Source organism: Tenrec ecaudatus, chromosome 3 (assembly GCF_050624435.1).
Source record: "Tenrec ecaudatus isolate mTenEca1 chromosome 3, mTenEca1.hap1, whole genome shotgun sequence".
NCBI classification, from domain to species: Eukaryota; Metazoa; Chordata; class Mammalia; order Afrosoricida; family Tenrecidae; genus Tenrec; species Tenrec ecaudatus.
Genome location: NC_134532.1, coordinates 131,963,838 through 131,979,538, shown reverse-complemented (window position 1 = coordinate 131,979,538; position 15,701 = coordinate 131,963,838). Strand labels below are relative to the sequence as shown.

Genomic DNA, 15,701 nt, shown 5'->3' with positions numbered 1-15,701 from the left:
GGGTATATTAAGCTGGAAACATACTACAATATTGTGGACACGTTTTCAATATACATTTATGAAGATAGGGTTAACATATTTAGATGACTATTTAAATTTATTAAGCTATATAAACACTGTGCAAATTCACCCCAAAGCCCTAAAAAATTAAAATACTTCACTTGTAGTCATCTGTTTATATACCCAGTAGATTTGAGCCAAATTGATAATGTTTTACTTCAAGAAATCTTTATAAATAGTGTTTAATCCCATGACAGGTCCATTAATTATGCCTTCAGAAGAAATAGAACTAATGGATATCTGTCCTATAGAATTATGACATTCAGTAAATATTAATAATGTAAGCTCACTCTACCAAGCACTCTAGTATATGCAAACAAATAGATCATTTTATATGACTGAAGTTTTCTTTCAACACTCCCTTATGGAACATGAAAGGATGCAAACCAATTTTGCATCCATTTTTCAGCAAGATAATCTTAAAAGATTCCATGGTGGAGAGACTAGGCCTCCCAATAAATGGGTCTGTCAAAATTTATATTTATGAATATGATAAAAACCCACATGAAAAATTAGAAGATACGAATATAGCAGTCGTGTATTACAATCTTGAATCCCTAGCTATATTGCTAATAAAAGTGATGTTAAAATGAGCTTTATTGTTCAATAGTTTAGGTTTATAAAAGAGTTAGTTTCCTCATCCAGTCTCCCCTAGTGAGAACCTCTTAACTTTACCAGAGTGCATTTATTCCTACTAAGAAATTAGCACGAGTGCATTGTTTTACTTTAACTCAGCACCTTATTCAGATTTCACCCATTTTCTCTAATGTCCATTTTTTTCTCTGCCAGAATCCCCTTGAGGAAATGGCATTACATTTAGTCATCGTGTCTCTGTAGCCCATTCTGACTCTGTTCTTGACAACCTCTCTGGATCAGTGGGGTGTTTTTTAAAGACTGTTACTGGAAGCTGGTGGTTGAGAACAGTGGTAAAGTGCTACCTCCTGCTGACAGCAAGTATCTTTATAAATTATTTGAGATTGTTTAGTTTAGAACATATTTCTCTTTTCCCATTTTATTTGTTCAACTGGTTAAAAATTATATTTATTTATTCAAGTCATTAAATACAATACAATTTATTTAAATTGCTTATAACAGAATGGACTGGTGAATAGTTATTTTATGCTTTGTTATAATCCAACAATATGCTATTTATTGTGTTGCTCAGATTGTTTCAGCTTTGGTTATCAGAATTTCTTCATGTTGACTGTTTCGTCCCAGGACCTGCATGTCTCCATACCTCCTTTCCATTACCACTTCCTTTTGTTTTTTCATGTGAGAGATGCTTCAGGGTCATCTTGTATGCTCATTGCCTCATTTTGGACTTCAATGAGCAAGACATCGTTTTCCATTAGCAAGCCTTGGTTTCTTGTATCAGAAAATGGTATTAGAATCCAATATCTTGGAATTATTGTTAGATGCTGTTGTGTCAATTTTGACTTACGGTGATGCTCTGCACAACCCAATGGCACACTGACCAATGCTGGCCCTCTTCATCATTCTTGTTTGAGCCCAGTGTTGCACCCTCTGTCTCAATCCTTCTGCTTATGTGCTAATAAGAAATATTATAATCGAATTAACACATTTGAAAGGGAAATGAATGCTGGCCTCCTATTCCAAAATATGACAGATATTTGTAAAACGATGTCATTTTTTTCGGGAAAAAGTGACCACCCAATTTATGCATGCATCAAGGACATCTGAAAACATAACTTGGGTTTTAAATTTTATATTAGGTCATCAGATGAAGATATCTAATACATTTTCAAAAAGGTTATTTTTCACATTTTATCTAAAAGGGGAAATATATTGGAGTGATATCTAAATTACAGACCACTGACAAGCTAACAGGGGAAATGGCTAAATATGAAGATGCTTTCATTCTATTTGTGCCCTGTATTTTGCAAGTTGCTAATTAAGTGTAGTTTATCAGATGGTGTCTTCTAAGATTGATTTGTTTTTTAAAAATATTTATCTCAAGATTTCCAAAGAATGATAGAATTAAAGTGTCACACAGTAAGATGGATTTGAAACTTAAAGCTATACTAAAATTATATCTAAGAATAACATTATAAGAATGGATGTTACATGATGCGAATTTTGGATTCAGCTTTCTATAGTCCTTAAATTGACACATTTATTTCTGGGAAGTATGAGAAGCTTCAAACCTAACAGAAGTTGTCAGTGAAGCTTAGTATTGAGCTTATTGTTTTATTCAAGTTCAACCACCTTTCAGATTCTACAAGGATACGTGCTAAACTTCTGAATTGTTACAGCTCAATGTCGTTTATATGTCTTTTGAATGTATTGTATCAACTAATTTAGGATAATATCAAGTAGACTAGTTATAAATTATGCTCACTTGCCGAAGTTCTCATGAGGAATCTGATGTTCAGAAAAGTATCTCAGGAGGCTTGAGTTTGCGTCTTCCCCATGTGTGCAATGAGGTAGTGAAAGGCAGCAGTGGAAACATTTCCCAGGTTTGAGCAAATACGTGGTTAGGATCTTACTGCATTAAGAAATTTCTCAATAATTAACACCTCAATTGCCTAGTACAACTATTCCCTCCTTCCTTTAGTAGTATAAAGGCCCGGATGTCATACCGTTTAGTTCTGGGCTGCTAACAGTTGGAGCTACCGTCTATACTGCCAGAGCTAGACAGCCCACTTCCAGGACGATGACAGCCTTGGTGGGCTGGGGGAAGGGAAACCTTGAATGCCTGTGGAACAGTCCCACTCTACCCTATAGAGTCGTTAGGAGTGGAAATTGACTCCGTGTCAATATGGTTGTTATTGCATGTATGTTCTAGTTAATTTTCTTTTGGTTTAGTCCGTTCAGTTTTCATAGTTTCCTGCTTATACATCTTAAATATATTTCATATAATTTTCTTAAGTAAGTGAGGTAAACACTGTAGAAAAATGTACTGAATATCATTATATATATATATATATATATATATATATACACATCCCTGCCGGCTTATTCTAAGGAATACTATTGCACTGCTAACCTCAAGGATAGCATTTCAAAGCCACCAGGAGGGAAGGAAGGGACTATCTGCTCCCATAAGTTACAACCTCGCAGCCCCTAATGGGTCAGTAAGAGTCAGAATTGACTCGGTAGCAGTCGGTTTGATTACATACTTCTTTTTTTCTTCATACTTCTTACAAATGATTACCTAACATATTATAATTAATTTCATTATACTTAATATGTTTAAGAGTCCAGTTCATTCCCTATATAATTGGAAGAAATTAATTAAAAAATAATTTCAAAACAAACTCTTAGAAGTAGTAGCATTGACAACATTTATTTTTTGAATGAACATTTATTTTCTTCGCTGAAGTCAGCTTCATCTGTCTTGTTGACCCTGTATTTACTTCAAAAGCAATCCCTTCTTTGTGCTTTAATCTTCACTGAAAAAGTTCTGTATTTGTAAATTAATACAAATTAATCCACTGATAAAATGTAGGCCTGCATTATCTTTCATTATTTTAGCTTGTTTATTTAAATGGAAGAACGAGGGAATAGGTTGAGAATATAATAAACAGCTTCTTTTGGTACTCAGGGTCAGTGGATGGTTCCTGGTTTTAGAAAATTAAATTAATGACAAGTGATAAGCTTACAACAAACACTTCTCTCTTGCAGGTCAATTTGTTATTTAATAAGCTTTTAACTGATTATGGTTTTTTAACTTCCTTTTTTTAGTAAATGCTTTTATTAGAGGCTCTTACAGCTCTAATCACGATCCATACATCCATCCATCATGTTCAGCACACTTGTACATATGTTGCCATCAACATTTTCAAAACATTTTCTTTCTACTATCAGCTCCTCATTTTCCTTTCCCACCCTCCCTCCCTCATTAACCCTTAATAAATGATAAAATATTCTTCTTTTCCCCCTCTCTCCTCCTGTCACATATCAATTGGTATGAGATAACTGATTATACTTTAAAAGATCTAGAAAAACCCTGTGTTTATAGTATAGCATTAACACAATATTTCAATAATCTCTGACATTCAGTGGGTGTGTATTTCTCTCTGAAATTATGAGTGAAGCCAAAAACAATAAGAGAGCTTGTGTAACTCCAGGAGTTGTGGGTATGAAATTTTGAAAAAATGAATATTACTACCTTTTCTAATTCTACACTAATGGCAGCTATGACATTTATAATAAAAAATATCTACATTGACCTCAGCCTCTATAAAAGACACAGCCGTGACCCGTGCTTCAAAATCTGTCTGAAAGATATAAAATAAAACTATAGAGAAGTATTGCAGATATAGTTTTATTATGAATGGAAATGTAAAATGATAAATTAAACAAATATAATTCAAAGAATTTATCCTAACATTAAATATAATAATGTATTTATGATATATATTGGAAATATTAACTGAAAAATGATAATTTGACTAATTTCCCAGATTGATATATCAGTATATTTTTAAATAAGTAATAATTCACTACATATTAATAAACGTTTTCACATTTGTATTTTATTTATCTAGTTGATGTTTACAATTTTATGACAGTTTAGCTTGTTTTTCTTTTAATAACTGGAGTCTAATACAGACATGATATCATCCCATCGTTCTGTCATGACAAGTAGAATTGAACAGTTGCTCCCACAATCAGTTTCCAGATAGTCTTTGTCTTGGTGTACTCCTTGGCATCGTCTCCCGTTTCCCCCACTGCCCCCTTTTAGACCCTCCTCCGGAAGCCTCATTCCGCTTGCCGCTCCCATGGGGTCCTTGATCCTGGGTTTTGTGTACTGATAAATGGGAAGTAATTAATTCGATTCTAAAGTAGTAGTAGAAATGACCTCAAAAGTGCATCACTTTAACTCTTTTTTACTTCTTTTTCTTCAGAGTTCAGATATGAGCCCAGCAAGCAGCACCGCGTCACTTCCTGTTAGTCCTCTTGCGGAAGAGCCATTGCCTTTCAAGGTAAAACATAAACAAAAAATACTTTCAGTCTCCTAAACATAGTTAAAAAATGGTAGTTAATTGTAAAATAATTTTAGCATAAAAGATGCCGTAAGGTCTTCCTACTCAAAGTACTAATGTCAAATATTGATCTTCTGCCTCTCGTCATTCCATTTGCCAAATAAAGAAGGTTTGACATACAAACCAATATTTTTAAAATATGTTGTCTTACATAAGAGATACACATCTTGTTGTACTAGTTTGATATCATACAAATAAGAACATTAGAATATTTTATGTATTTTAATTCATGAAATAAGTTTAGAATGAATCATTCACTCTCCATCCAAAAATTACATTCCCTTTAGAAATTCAATGGCACCAATAATTGCTTACCTAATATTTGCAGCATAATAATTTAAATAAAAACATGGGTAAGGCAGTCACCAAACACATATTTATTAAAAATGTATGAAAAATAGGGTTATTCAATATAGGAGGTTTTACATATGTTACAAATATGAAGATTTTCTTATTTTGCTATGTAAGATTTTCTGGTTCCATTTAACTTTAAATTTATGGATTAGCTTTTTTAGGCTCATACCATAGATGCTTAGATTTTCTGAAAATTATCATAAATAGTAGTATTTCTTCAAACCATGGGGAATAAAATATAATGTGAATTTATTGAATGCAGTGATTTTGGTATAAAACCATGTAGACACATTCTGAGTTTATTGTGATTTTCATATATTGAGGAATTGTGATATTAATTTTTTTCTCATCTAATAACTATGACTATGACTTATTCAACTTAATACAGTAGATGACATGATTTCAAGGTGCACAGTATTTGCTGTATTGCTGAAGTGAAGATTATGGGGGGCTATGAATTCCATTGGCTAGAGAAAGATGATTGTTTCCATGCAAAGCCCTCTGGGGCTGTTCTGCTCCCTCTTATAGGGCTGTGATGAGTGGGAATCCACTGAGTGGCAGTGAGATTCATTGTTTTCTCTTTTGACAAATGTCATTGAGGCTGTCTAGATTTTTAATTATAAATGCTTTTTCCTTGTTAATAGTCAATAATGGATTTGACTTCTCATTTCTATGCCAGAATATTATTAAATATTAAACAATTTTCTAATTGCATAAAGAGGTTAATTTGATTTATTAATTCAGTAGCAAAATGTAATATTTGAAAGTTGAGTGTTCCTTGGTATTTCCCTCGTATAGTTCATGCATGGAGAAAATCTATAAAGTCATCATATAGCTAACAAGAGGTTTTTTGGTTTTTATTTATTTATTAATTTTAAAGATCATTTTATTGGGGGCTCCTATAGCTAACAAGATTTTTATTGAACTTTCAAAACTTCATCTAAAACAATTCTCCTTCTAATTGAAAATGAATTCTTACCTTGAAATTTAATATATATTTAAGACAGTAAAGTTAAAGTCTAGGTCTACTGCAGTATTAGCTGGTGTAGAACTTATATGCATGTCATTATTTTAGATCCTTTAATAGGCTATAAGAGATCAATGTTTTCTCCATGTAACTAATTTTAAATATTTGTATAAGAAATTAAATTACCAAGTGCATGTTATTGACTTTTGATGTCCAATATAGCTGAAGTATTCTTATCTTACTCTTTTATGAAAAATAAATATATAGGCTTCTAAAATTTGGGGGGAGAAATGCTATTACCTTTTACATCAAATTTCCAAGAACTTATAATTTATAGTTCCATATATTAGAATATCCCACTTCTGTTTAGAAATTTATATCATCAGGTTTTGCAATTATGAAATCAAACTTCCACATTTACTTCTACTTTTTAGTTTATAAGTTAAGTATTACATAAAATAAATATTTTTAATATTTTAAAATACTTAAAGCCCAATTGTTAATTTTAAAATAATTTTTGCATAAAATACTTTTTAAAAACATTTTATTAGGGGCTCATACAACTCTTACCACAATCCATACATATACATACATCAATTGTATAAAGCACATCCACACATTCCCTGCCCCAATCATTCTCAAAGCATTTGCTCTCCCCTTAAGCCCTTTGCATCAGGTCCTCTTTTTTTCCCTTCCCTCCCTGTTCCCCCTCCCTCATGAGCCCTTGATAATTTATAGATTATTATTTTGTCATATCTTGCCCTATCCGGAGTCTCCCTTCCCCCTCCTTCTCTGCCGTCCATCTCCCAGGGAGGAGGTCACTTGTGGATCCTTGTAATCAGTTCCCCTTTCCAACCCACTCACCCTCCGTCAGTTTGCTGTAAGGCAGTGTGGCTGTAATGCTGGTGTTTCAAATACTAATAGACTAACCCATGGAGAACAAGTTTCACAAAGCTTTCAAATTAAAGGGAATTAGGAAGAAAGCAGAGGCTGTCCAGTTATGAGGTATTAGTCCCTGAACACCTCAGTAATAGCAGCAAGAGCACTGTCATATTTAGCCGATAAACGTGCTTTTCTCAACTTACTAGCCGCTCCATATACCGGGAAAGAGCTGGCTCCTCAATAAGAGTTGGCCTGAAGGACATGAATGGATCACGGCTTTCAGAAGCTTTGTTTCCAGATGGGGCACCACTCACAATGAGAAGACGCAGATGCAAACATCCTTAAATAATCAGAAAGTGCAATGTATAAAATATGAATCTGTGAAAATTGAAAGTCATCAGAAACGATCACTTTTCAAATCATGAATCAGTTGAAATAGACTGGCCTTGACCATTTGGAGTGAGGCAAGCAGATAGCCTGCAATGTCGGGGATGATGCATCGAGAGAGGAATGGCATCACGTTCATTAGCCAAAGGAATCTGTCAAGACGCTCTTGAAGAACCATATAATCTGAGATCGGGTAATACGTATATGCCGATCAAGAAGTCCAGCTAATATAACTAGTAATCAAATGCACGCACAGCAGTAATGCTAGTGAAGGAGAAATGAAAGGATTTTACCAATATCTTCAGTCTGAAACTGATCAAACATGCAATTGAAATTCATTGACAATGGTGAGCCATTGGAATAAAAAATTGGGGGTAAAAATGGAAGGATCACTTGCTGGAAAATATGAGTGAACATGGAAAAGAAGCTGAAGATGACATGACGGAATTTTGTAAGATGAATGCATTCTACATTTCAAATACCTTTTTTAAAACAACAGAAATGGCCGCTATAGGACACTGCAGATGAGATGCACAATAACCAACTTGATGGCATCCGGGGACGTGAGGAGCTCTGCTGGCAGTGCGGGCTCTGTGCTGAGCCTCCAGGCTGGTGGCTCAGACCCACGGCTGCTCTGCGGGAGGAAGATGTGGCTCACAGGGGCAGTTCTACTGTGTCCCATAGGGTCACTACCAGCTGGAATCGACTCAATGGCAGCGAGTAAATTGGAAAAGACAATGGGGAAACTGAATATTATCACTGAAAACAAAGCCAGATGATTACTATGGGAAAGACGATCACTTGTAGTGCTCTGTTAATATAACATCATGATGTGGAATGTATGTAATTTTATATTTGTTTACATATATAATGTTTATAATTTATAGATAATTATATAAAAGTCATAATGTATGGACTGTGTAATTAAAAACTGCTAATGTAATTATATAATATATAACTATGTATTTTATAATTTATTGTACAGTTTTTATTTTTTCACATTATAATATAGATAATTTATCTATTTTCTGATTTGCCCTTATTGACTATGTGAAAAGAGACACTATCAAGCATCAATGCTTTGGATGATTCATACTTTTAAAAAAAGATCATTGTATTTACAACTTATTTCTGTTTTAAGAAAATCAAATTTTTGGGTAAAACAGAGAAGAGTTAGGAACCTTGGTGAGTTAGGAGATTACATTGGGCTGAAACCCAGCTCTGCCACTTACTGCTTGACCTTCAGCTCATTACTTCCTGCCTCACTTTCTCCAGACACAGAATAGGAGCTACAGTAACTTTAAACAAGTTGATAAGTGGTAGGTTCTTGGTGGGGATAGTGGTATTTTTGGTCTAGTTGATTAACTAATACATCCACTATCCACTGCCAGTGATCCAATCCCATTTCTCAGTGGCCCTAGATTGGTTTTGGAGACTCAATCTTTAGGAGAGCAAAGAGCCCCCTCTTTCTTTTGAGGCACACAGGCAGGTTTGAAGCTACTACTATGGTTGTATATGTTTAATCATATCAAAGAAGTTCTACCTGTTGTACATAGCAACATGAAAGAAATCACAGTACTCAACCTCTTTTACTATATTTTACAATGTGCATATTGACATGTGGGGTTTTTTTTCATTTTCTTATTATTTTTTTATTTTAACTTTTACAATACATTTTAATATTCACAATAGTTAAATGTATATGCATACGTAAAGCATGGTTGATATGTGTATTTTAAATAATGGTATTAGAACAAATACTCATATACTGATGATTAATTTTAAATAATGGTATTAGAACAAATACTCATGTACTGATGATTATGTTAAATCATTTTATTGGGGCTCATACAACTCTTATCACAATCCACACACACATCAGTTGTGTAAAGCACACTTATACATTCATTGCCCTCATCATTCTCAAAACTTGCTTTCCACTTGGGTTCCTGGAATCAGCTCCTCATTTTCCTTTTCCCCTTCCCCTCCCTTCACACGCCCCCCCCTTGGACCCTTGTAATTTATAAATTATTATTTTATCTTATCTTACACTGGCCAGTGTCTCCCTTCACCCACTTCTCTGTTGCCCATCCCCCAGGAAGGAGGTTATATGTAGATCCTTGTGATCAGTTCCCCCTTTTTACCTCACCCTCCTCCTGGTATTGCCACTCTCTCCACTGGTCCTGAGGGGTTCATCTGTCCTGCATTCCCTGTTTCCAGTTCCCATCAGTACCGCTGTGCATCCTCTGGTCTAACCAGGTTTGCAAGGTAGAATTGGATCATGATAGTTGGGATCATGTGTTTTAAACACCTCTTTTACTACAATGATTATTAATGCTTATTTCTAAAAATCATGTTATTTATTTTATAACCACAAGTATTCTGTTATGCTCCAACATATGATTTATCTTGTAAAAGTTAGTAAATACAATGAATTTGTCTTAAGGGAAAACCAGTAAATATAATTAAATGTTGCTTGGGGAAAAAATAACTCCTCTCACAATAAGATCATATGGTATCTTTTTATAAGAAACACAACACAGGAAAATTTTCTATAATTCCCCGAACCTCCACTGTAAGATCATCTCCTAAATGTACATCTTCCTCTCATAAAATATAGTTTAAGCCTATTAGAATACAGAGAAAAAATGTCTTGTGAACAAAACACTGTTTATAGTGCAATGCTTTATATGTTATAGCATCAGTTCACTAAGTCTGGATATCAGATTAGTTCACTAAATAATATCAGATTATCTTGTCTGCAAACCTATAATATATATGGAGACTATTGGAGACTCTAAGAGAGAAGGTCAGAATCCGACATTGTAAATCTTTACAGGATTAGTGAGCCTCGTCTTTCTCCTGGAGAGCAGCTGGTGGTTTTGAACTGCAGACCATGGGATCAATCCAATGCTTACCCTCCATGGCAATTTTCTGCCCTACGCTCAGTTTGAGTTAACATAGACTCGCAGGCAGTGAGTTTTTGTTGTTCTCCATTTTGTTTTCCTGGTTTTTCAAACATCCTTTTGAATCATGTTCTCCAACCTGATCCTTGGGATTGTGGCTAGTTAGCTCAGAATAGTGTCTTTTAAATATTGCTCACTAAGATCAGGTCTCGCGTGTATATTGATCTGGGTGGAGTAGGCTGGGAATGGTAGTGAATTGTTCTAGGATTATGTTGCAAGCCCGGAAAATAGAAAAGTATGACCCCTTGGGTTTTTTGAAGAAAGGCTCATTCTTTACATAGATAATTTTTCTGTAATATATACATTAAAATGTAGTATTTTAAAATATACTAAGCACTACTAAATAGTGTTTAGTAGATTGCGGTTGCACAGTGGTAAAAAGCGTGTGGCTAATCAGAAGGTTGGTGATTTAGATCCATCAGCTTTTCCATAGGGCTAGATGGGGCAGTCCGTTTTTGTAAAGATTTGTAGCCTTAGAAACCCCATGGGCCAGGTGCAACCTGCCCTGTGGGTCACTGTGAAGTAAGAGCTGACTATGTGGAAGTAGGTTGGGCCTCAGTGGAAGAAGTAAGCGCCAGGGTGGGGAAATGGAGGGGTGGAATTATTATGGCCTGACTATTAGAATATATAATCAGAGTATAATTTTATGTTTGAGGAATCAAGCTACATTAAGGAAGTAATGTCAAATACAAAAATGATGTCAATGTCCTTTCCTAATGGAATCAATTTTAAAAGGATTCATTATTTAGAACATGACTATAAGTAATTATTTTAATGACTACAAAATTTTGTTTCAGTTCATCTATTGCTTTAGTAACCAAATTTTTAAGAACTCAGTGCTCTAAAAAATTTATTGCTATCATTTCTGATCTGGTATATTTAATGAGTTCATGTAAGCAATTCTTGTTTGAGGTTTTGCATGTAAGTCTAGACAGACCACTGGGTGGAATCTTGTGATAGTTGAAATTATGGGCCAAGTTGATTCAACTCGGATCTCAGTCATTTGGTAGACACTTGATTCAGTGATCTAGCATCAAGTAGTATAATGTTACCTGTAGTTATATGATTGGATGTCATCAGCCAATCAATTTGGGGTATTGTGTGCATCCAGTACTTACATAGCTGTTCGATTACAACTAATTTCCTATTGCTTTTGATTCCTTCTCACTTGATCTGTGGTTCATAGCACACAAGCCTCCACATACCTTAAGCATATGGCCTTACCTGCAAATTTTGGATTCAGCAGCCCCTGCAATCCCATGAGCCAGCAGAAGTTTTCAGCCTGCCTTCTAGCCCAAGAATGTGGACTTGCCAACCTCATTAATTGCATGAACCATTGCTTCACAATTACATAAGCCATTTCCTTGAATTAAATCAATCTTTATCAGTATATATGTCATCTATATCGATATATTAGTTTCACAGGCTCTTCCCCTCTACAACTTCCAGGTTGACTTTCTCTGTAAACATGTGTGCTGCCTGGGCCTTCATGGCTGGAATAACTAGAGGCTTGTTCGTCTCTCTTTCATCCTTGCTCTTTCTTCCTCTCTCTCCCAGTTCAGCGGCCTATAGTTCTCTCGGCATCATGGTCAAGAACTCCCTCAGCCTTGGATCATGGATTTAGAGTAGTTACACTCTACGTGGCAGCTGGATTATTTATCAGCCAATGTTCCAAAAGTGAAGGAAGAGAGAGCTTCCAGGACAATTTCCGACTAAGTTCCGAAATGCACTGCTTCTCATTCACATCCTTCTATTACGTAAACAGTTACAGGTGTATTGACGGCCCCTCAGTCTACCACCATGTTAAAAGATTGATTGGAAAGACCATAACTCAGGCAAGTCACATGAAACATACTCTTCCCATGCAGTGAAAAAGCAGCAGCATCCATGCGATGTATCTGTACAGAGGAGCCCATTATAGACGCAGTCTCCAGAGTTTGTTCTGGTTTTCTGGGAACTAGACAAGAAGCCTTAGAGTGGCATAATAAGTCAGCAGTGCCAACTCACCAGCTGCTCTCTGGGGAAAAGAAGACGGTCACTGGGAGGAAGAATTCACTTGACCAGTGAGTTTTCAGTTGGTTGTTGTTGTGCTTTTATATAGACCCCTTTTACCTACCATGTACTGAAATAGCATATTTTTAAAAGGAAATTAGGTGCTCGCCATAAATTACAAAAGTTTTAGGCACAGTGAGCGACTCATCACTAAGTAGAGGTTGTATTATTGTTTGACTCATCATATTTGATTATATCATTGTTGAGAATATGCACAGCAAAACCTATGCCAATTCAATTGATTCTACACGCACAATGCGGTGCTATTGCGTGGTGCCGCCATTCCCCCCTCCTTTTCTGATTTGTTGATGCCCAGCCCCAGGAATTCGGTGTCCCCTCCAGGTCCTATTCTTTCACGTGGCACTTGTCATTTTGGCTCCACGGAGTGTGTAAAACAGCATCAGGCTGCAGGCAGTTACTTTTCAGTTCCAACCCATAGAGACACTGAGCAACAGAATGAAACACAGCCTGGCCCTGCCCACCCTCACAACTGCTTTAACTCATTACCGTCAACTGTGACTTGGCTTTAAGAAGATTTCAAGGGATATTTTGGGATAAGGCGCAGAGTATCTCATGGCAATAGTTTGAAGGGTTCATCCAAAGTCCATGGCTCCAAAATGTCTGGAGTCCAAGAACGTTTAAATTTCTGTTCTACCTAGTTTCATCAGGAGTCTTCTATAGAATGTCAACCTAATGCTATGGTTTTTCTGACCTCATGGCAAAGAAGGCAACTGTTCCCGGAGGACAATGATTTCCTGTTACATGCTCCCTCTGACTCCCCTTTCCCTGCTTCAGGTATATAAATCAATTGTTGTGTATTAGATGGCCATTTGTAAGCTTTGAAGGGCGCAGACACTACAGAAAAAAGGAGGCAGTAAAGCTGAAGTGCCAAACATTATTAATTGATATGTCGCATGAAACCATGACCCTAAAACTACTGTATGTTATGTGACTTAATCTCATGTCAATTTGAGGACATTAAGAGTGAAGAGGTGGAGTCTAGCCTGTCAATCAGATCACAGTCTGGTGATGCCTCCTTGTGGGCATGGCCTTCTCATGAGGATTCTGGGAACTTCCTCTCTGGAGGTAGAACGCACTCTCTCTGCCTTCATCTTCATGTAGACATGTCACGTGCAGCTAGATTGAGACCTGAGCGAGCCATGCGGCAGAGACTGGTCGATACAGCCCTGTGATGCTTCTGCTGCCATTGGATCCATGAACTTTCACCCAGTGACCTGAGATCGTCCTGCAATCGGCAGCATTGCAAGTGGCAACATGAGTCTGAAGAGAAATTATGAACTAGTGTCAGACAAATGGGCTGATACTGGACTTATGGAGTTGCCCTGGACTGGCCTGGGATGTTTACTCCATATATATTGCTCTTTGATATAAAGTTCCCTCTTACACACAGAAGGCTCTCTCTGGATTTGTTCATCTAGTCAACCCTCACGAACATACCTACAAACAAAGGAAACAAATTCCATGAGGTGTTTGGTTGCATAAAAGCAGCCTCAGTAGCTCCTCTCTCTTTCTTTTTAAAAAACTATTATATGTACCACACAATTTTTGCCAAATCAACTTTTTACAGATGTACAACTTCTTGATAGCAGTATACAATTATCAGCTGGGAAACTCTGTCCATAATCCATGATATTTTTCTGTCAGTCTTAACTCCCCTTTCCCTGTCCCTACCACCTTGGTCACCACTAATAAGTTTAGGCGTCTATGCATTTTCATTTTCTTGTATTTTTATATAATTGTTGTCTTACAATATTTATCCTCTTTGTATTGTCTTATTTCATAATAACATCTTCAAGTTTCTTTCACACTGTAACATCTATAAAATTTTATTTCTCCTACTGGCTAAGTAGTGTTCCATGTTTTGTTTACCGTTCATATGTTGATAGACAATTTAAATATTTTACTAAATTTGTATCATAAACCCTGATGCTAAGATAAAAACTATAAAATGAACATTTATGATAGGTTTGCACATTACTATTTTCTATTAATTTATTTCTTCTACTGGCCCTCTCAAGATAAATTTTTAAAAGCCTTCAAGACAATTTGGCTTTTGCAAACAGCATTACTGATGATTAATGATCTTGTTGTAGGACAAATGACAATTCTGTGCTCTAATTAAACAAATAAAATTGCATTTCCATAAATTAAATAGAAAAATAATTCTGTTTAATTCATTTAAAATATATGCAATTTCTCTCAGACATGGCAGACCTGGGGGTAAATATTTTCATTGGAAAGAGCAGTGAATACTTTCAGATTGCAATACGACCCTCATCCCGCAGTCCAGATCCTTTCACACACTGCTCTGATGATTGCACCTGAAGACTGTGTGCAAGATAAAAGGACGCACACAAACTTGTCAACAGGAATGCATGCTCAAGATAATGACTGACCCCTTTCCGTCGGATCTTCAGGGCAGATAGTCTGTTCCTTTCTCAAATTTAAATCTCCATGAGGGTTTGAATCTTTGTTTGCATTGTTTGGATTAGTGATTTTGATTTCTCTTAATTTAGAGGGTTCTCCAAATGGCATAAATATGCTTCCTCTGGGGGAAAATGGCTTATTTTACCACACTACCAGAGCAATGGGCCTTATTTTTCTACTAGCTCAAGCCAAAGAGTTCCTTTACCTAGTACACAAAATCTATTAAGCATTTGTTAAAAGATGATTGGAAAATTGAATGCAAGGTTCTACTTTTTGAGTAGTATTGAGTTAAGCAGAGTCCAGGAAAACTATCAAAAGATACACAAACTTGAACTGTATAATGCACTTGGCCGAATCAGAAGATACTGTAGGATAAATTGAATAAGCTGGTAGAATTCAAATACAGAATATAGGAGGATCTTTATGGAATTATCCATGAATGAAAGTCAAGATATTACACTATTACTAGTAAAATCCTATATCCTATAGAATTGTTCAGGTAAATTAAAAAACAAGTTGGTGTATTTGACAAGTATTTAATTTATAAAGGAATTTCTTGAAGCTAAAATAGTTTTA

At 35.7% G+C, this 15,701-nt stretch overlaps 1 protein-coding gene across 1 annotated transcript in view; it reads left to right on the top strand.

The window, feature by feature from the left end:
• Nucleotides 1-15,701, top strand: part of CCSER1 (coiled-coil serine rich protein 1) — a 1,235,863-nt gene that overhangs the window by 350,227 nt on the left and 869,935 nt on the right. Inside the window, exon 6 of the mRNA XM_075544883.1 lies at nt 4,932-5,009. Coding sequence (XP_075400998.1) covers nt 4,932-5,009 — 78 coding nt within the window. The remainder of the gene's footprint in view (nt 1-4,931; nt 5,010-15,701) is intronic.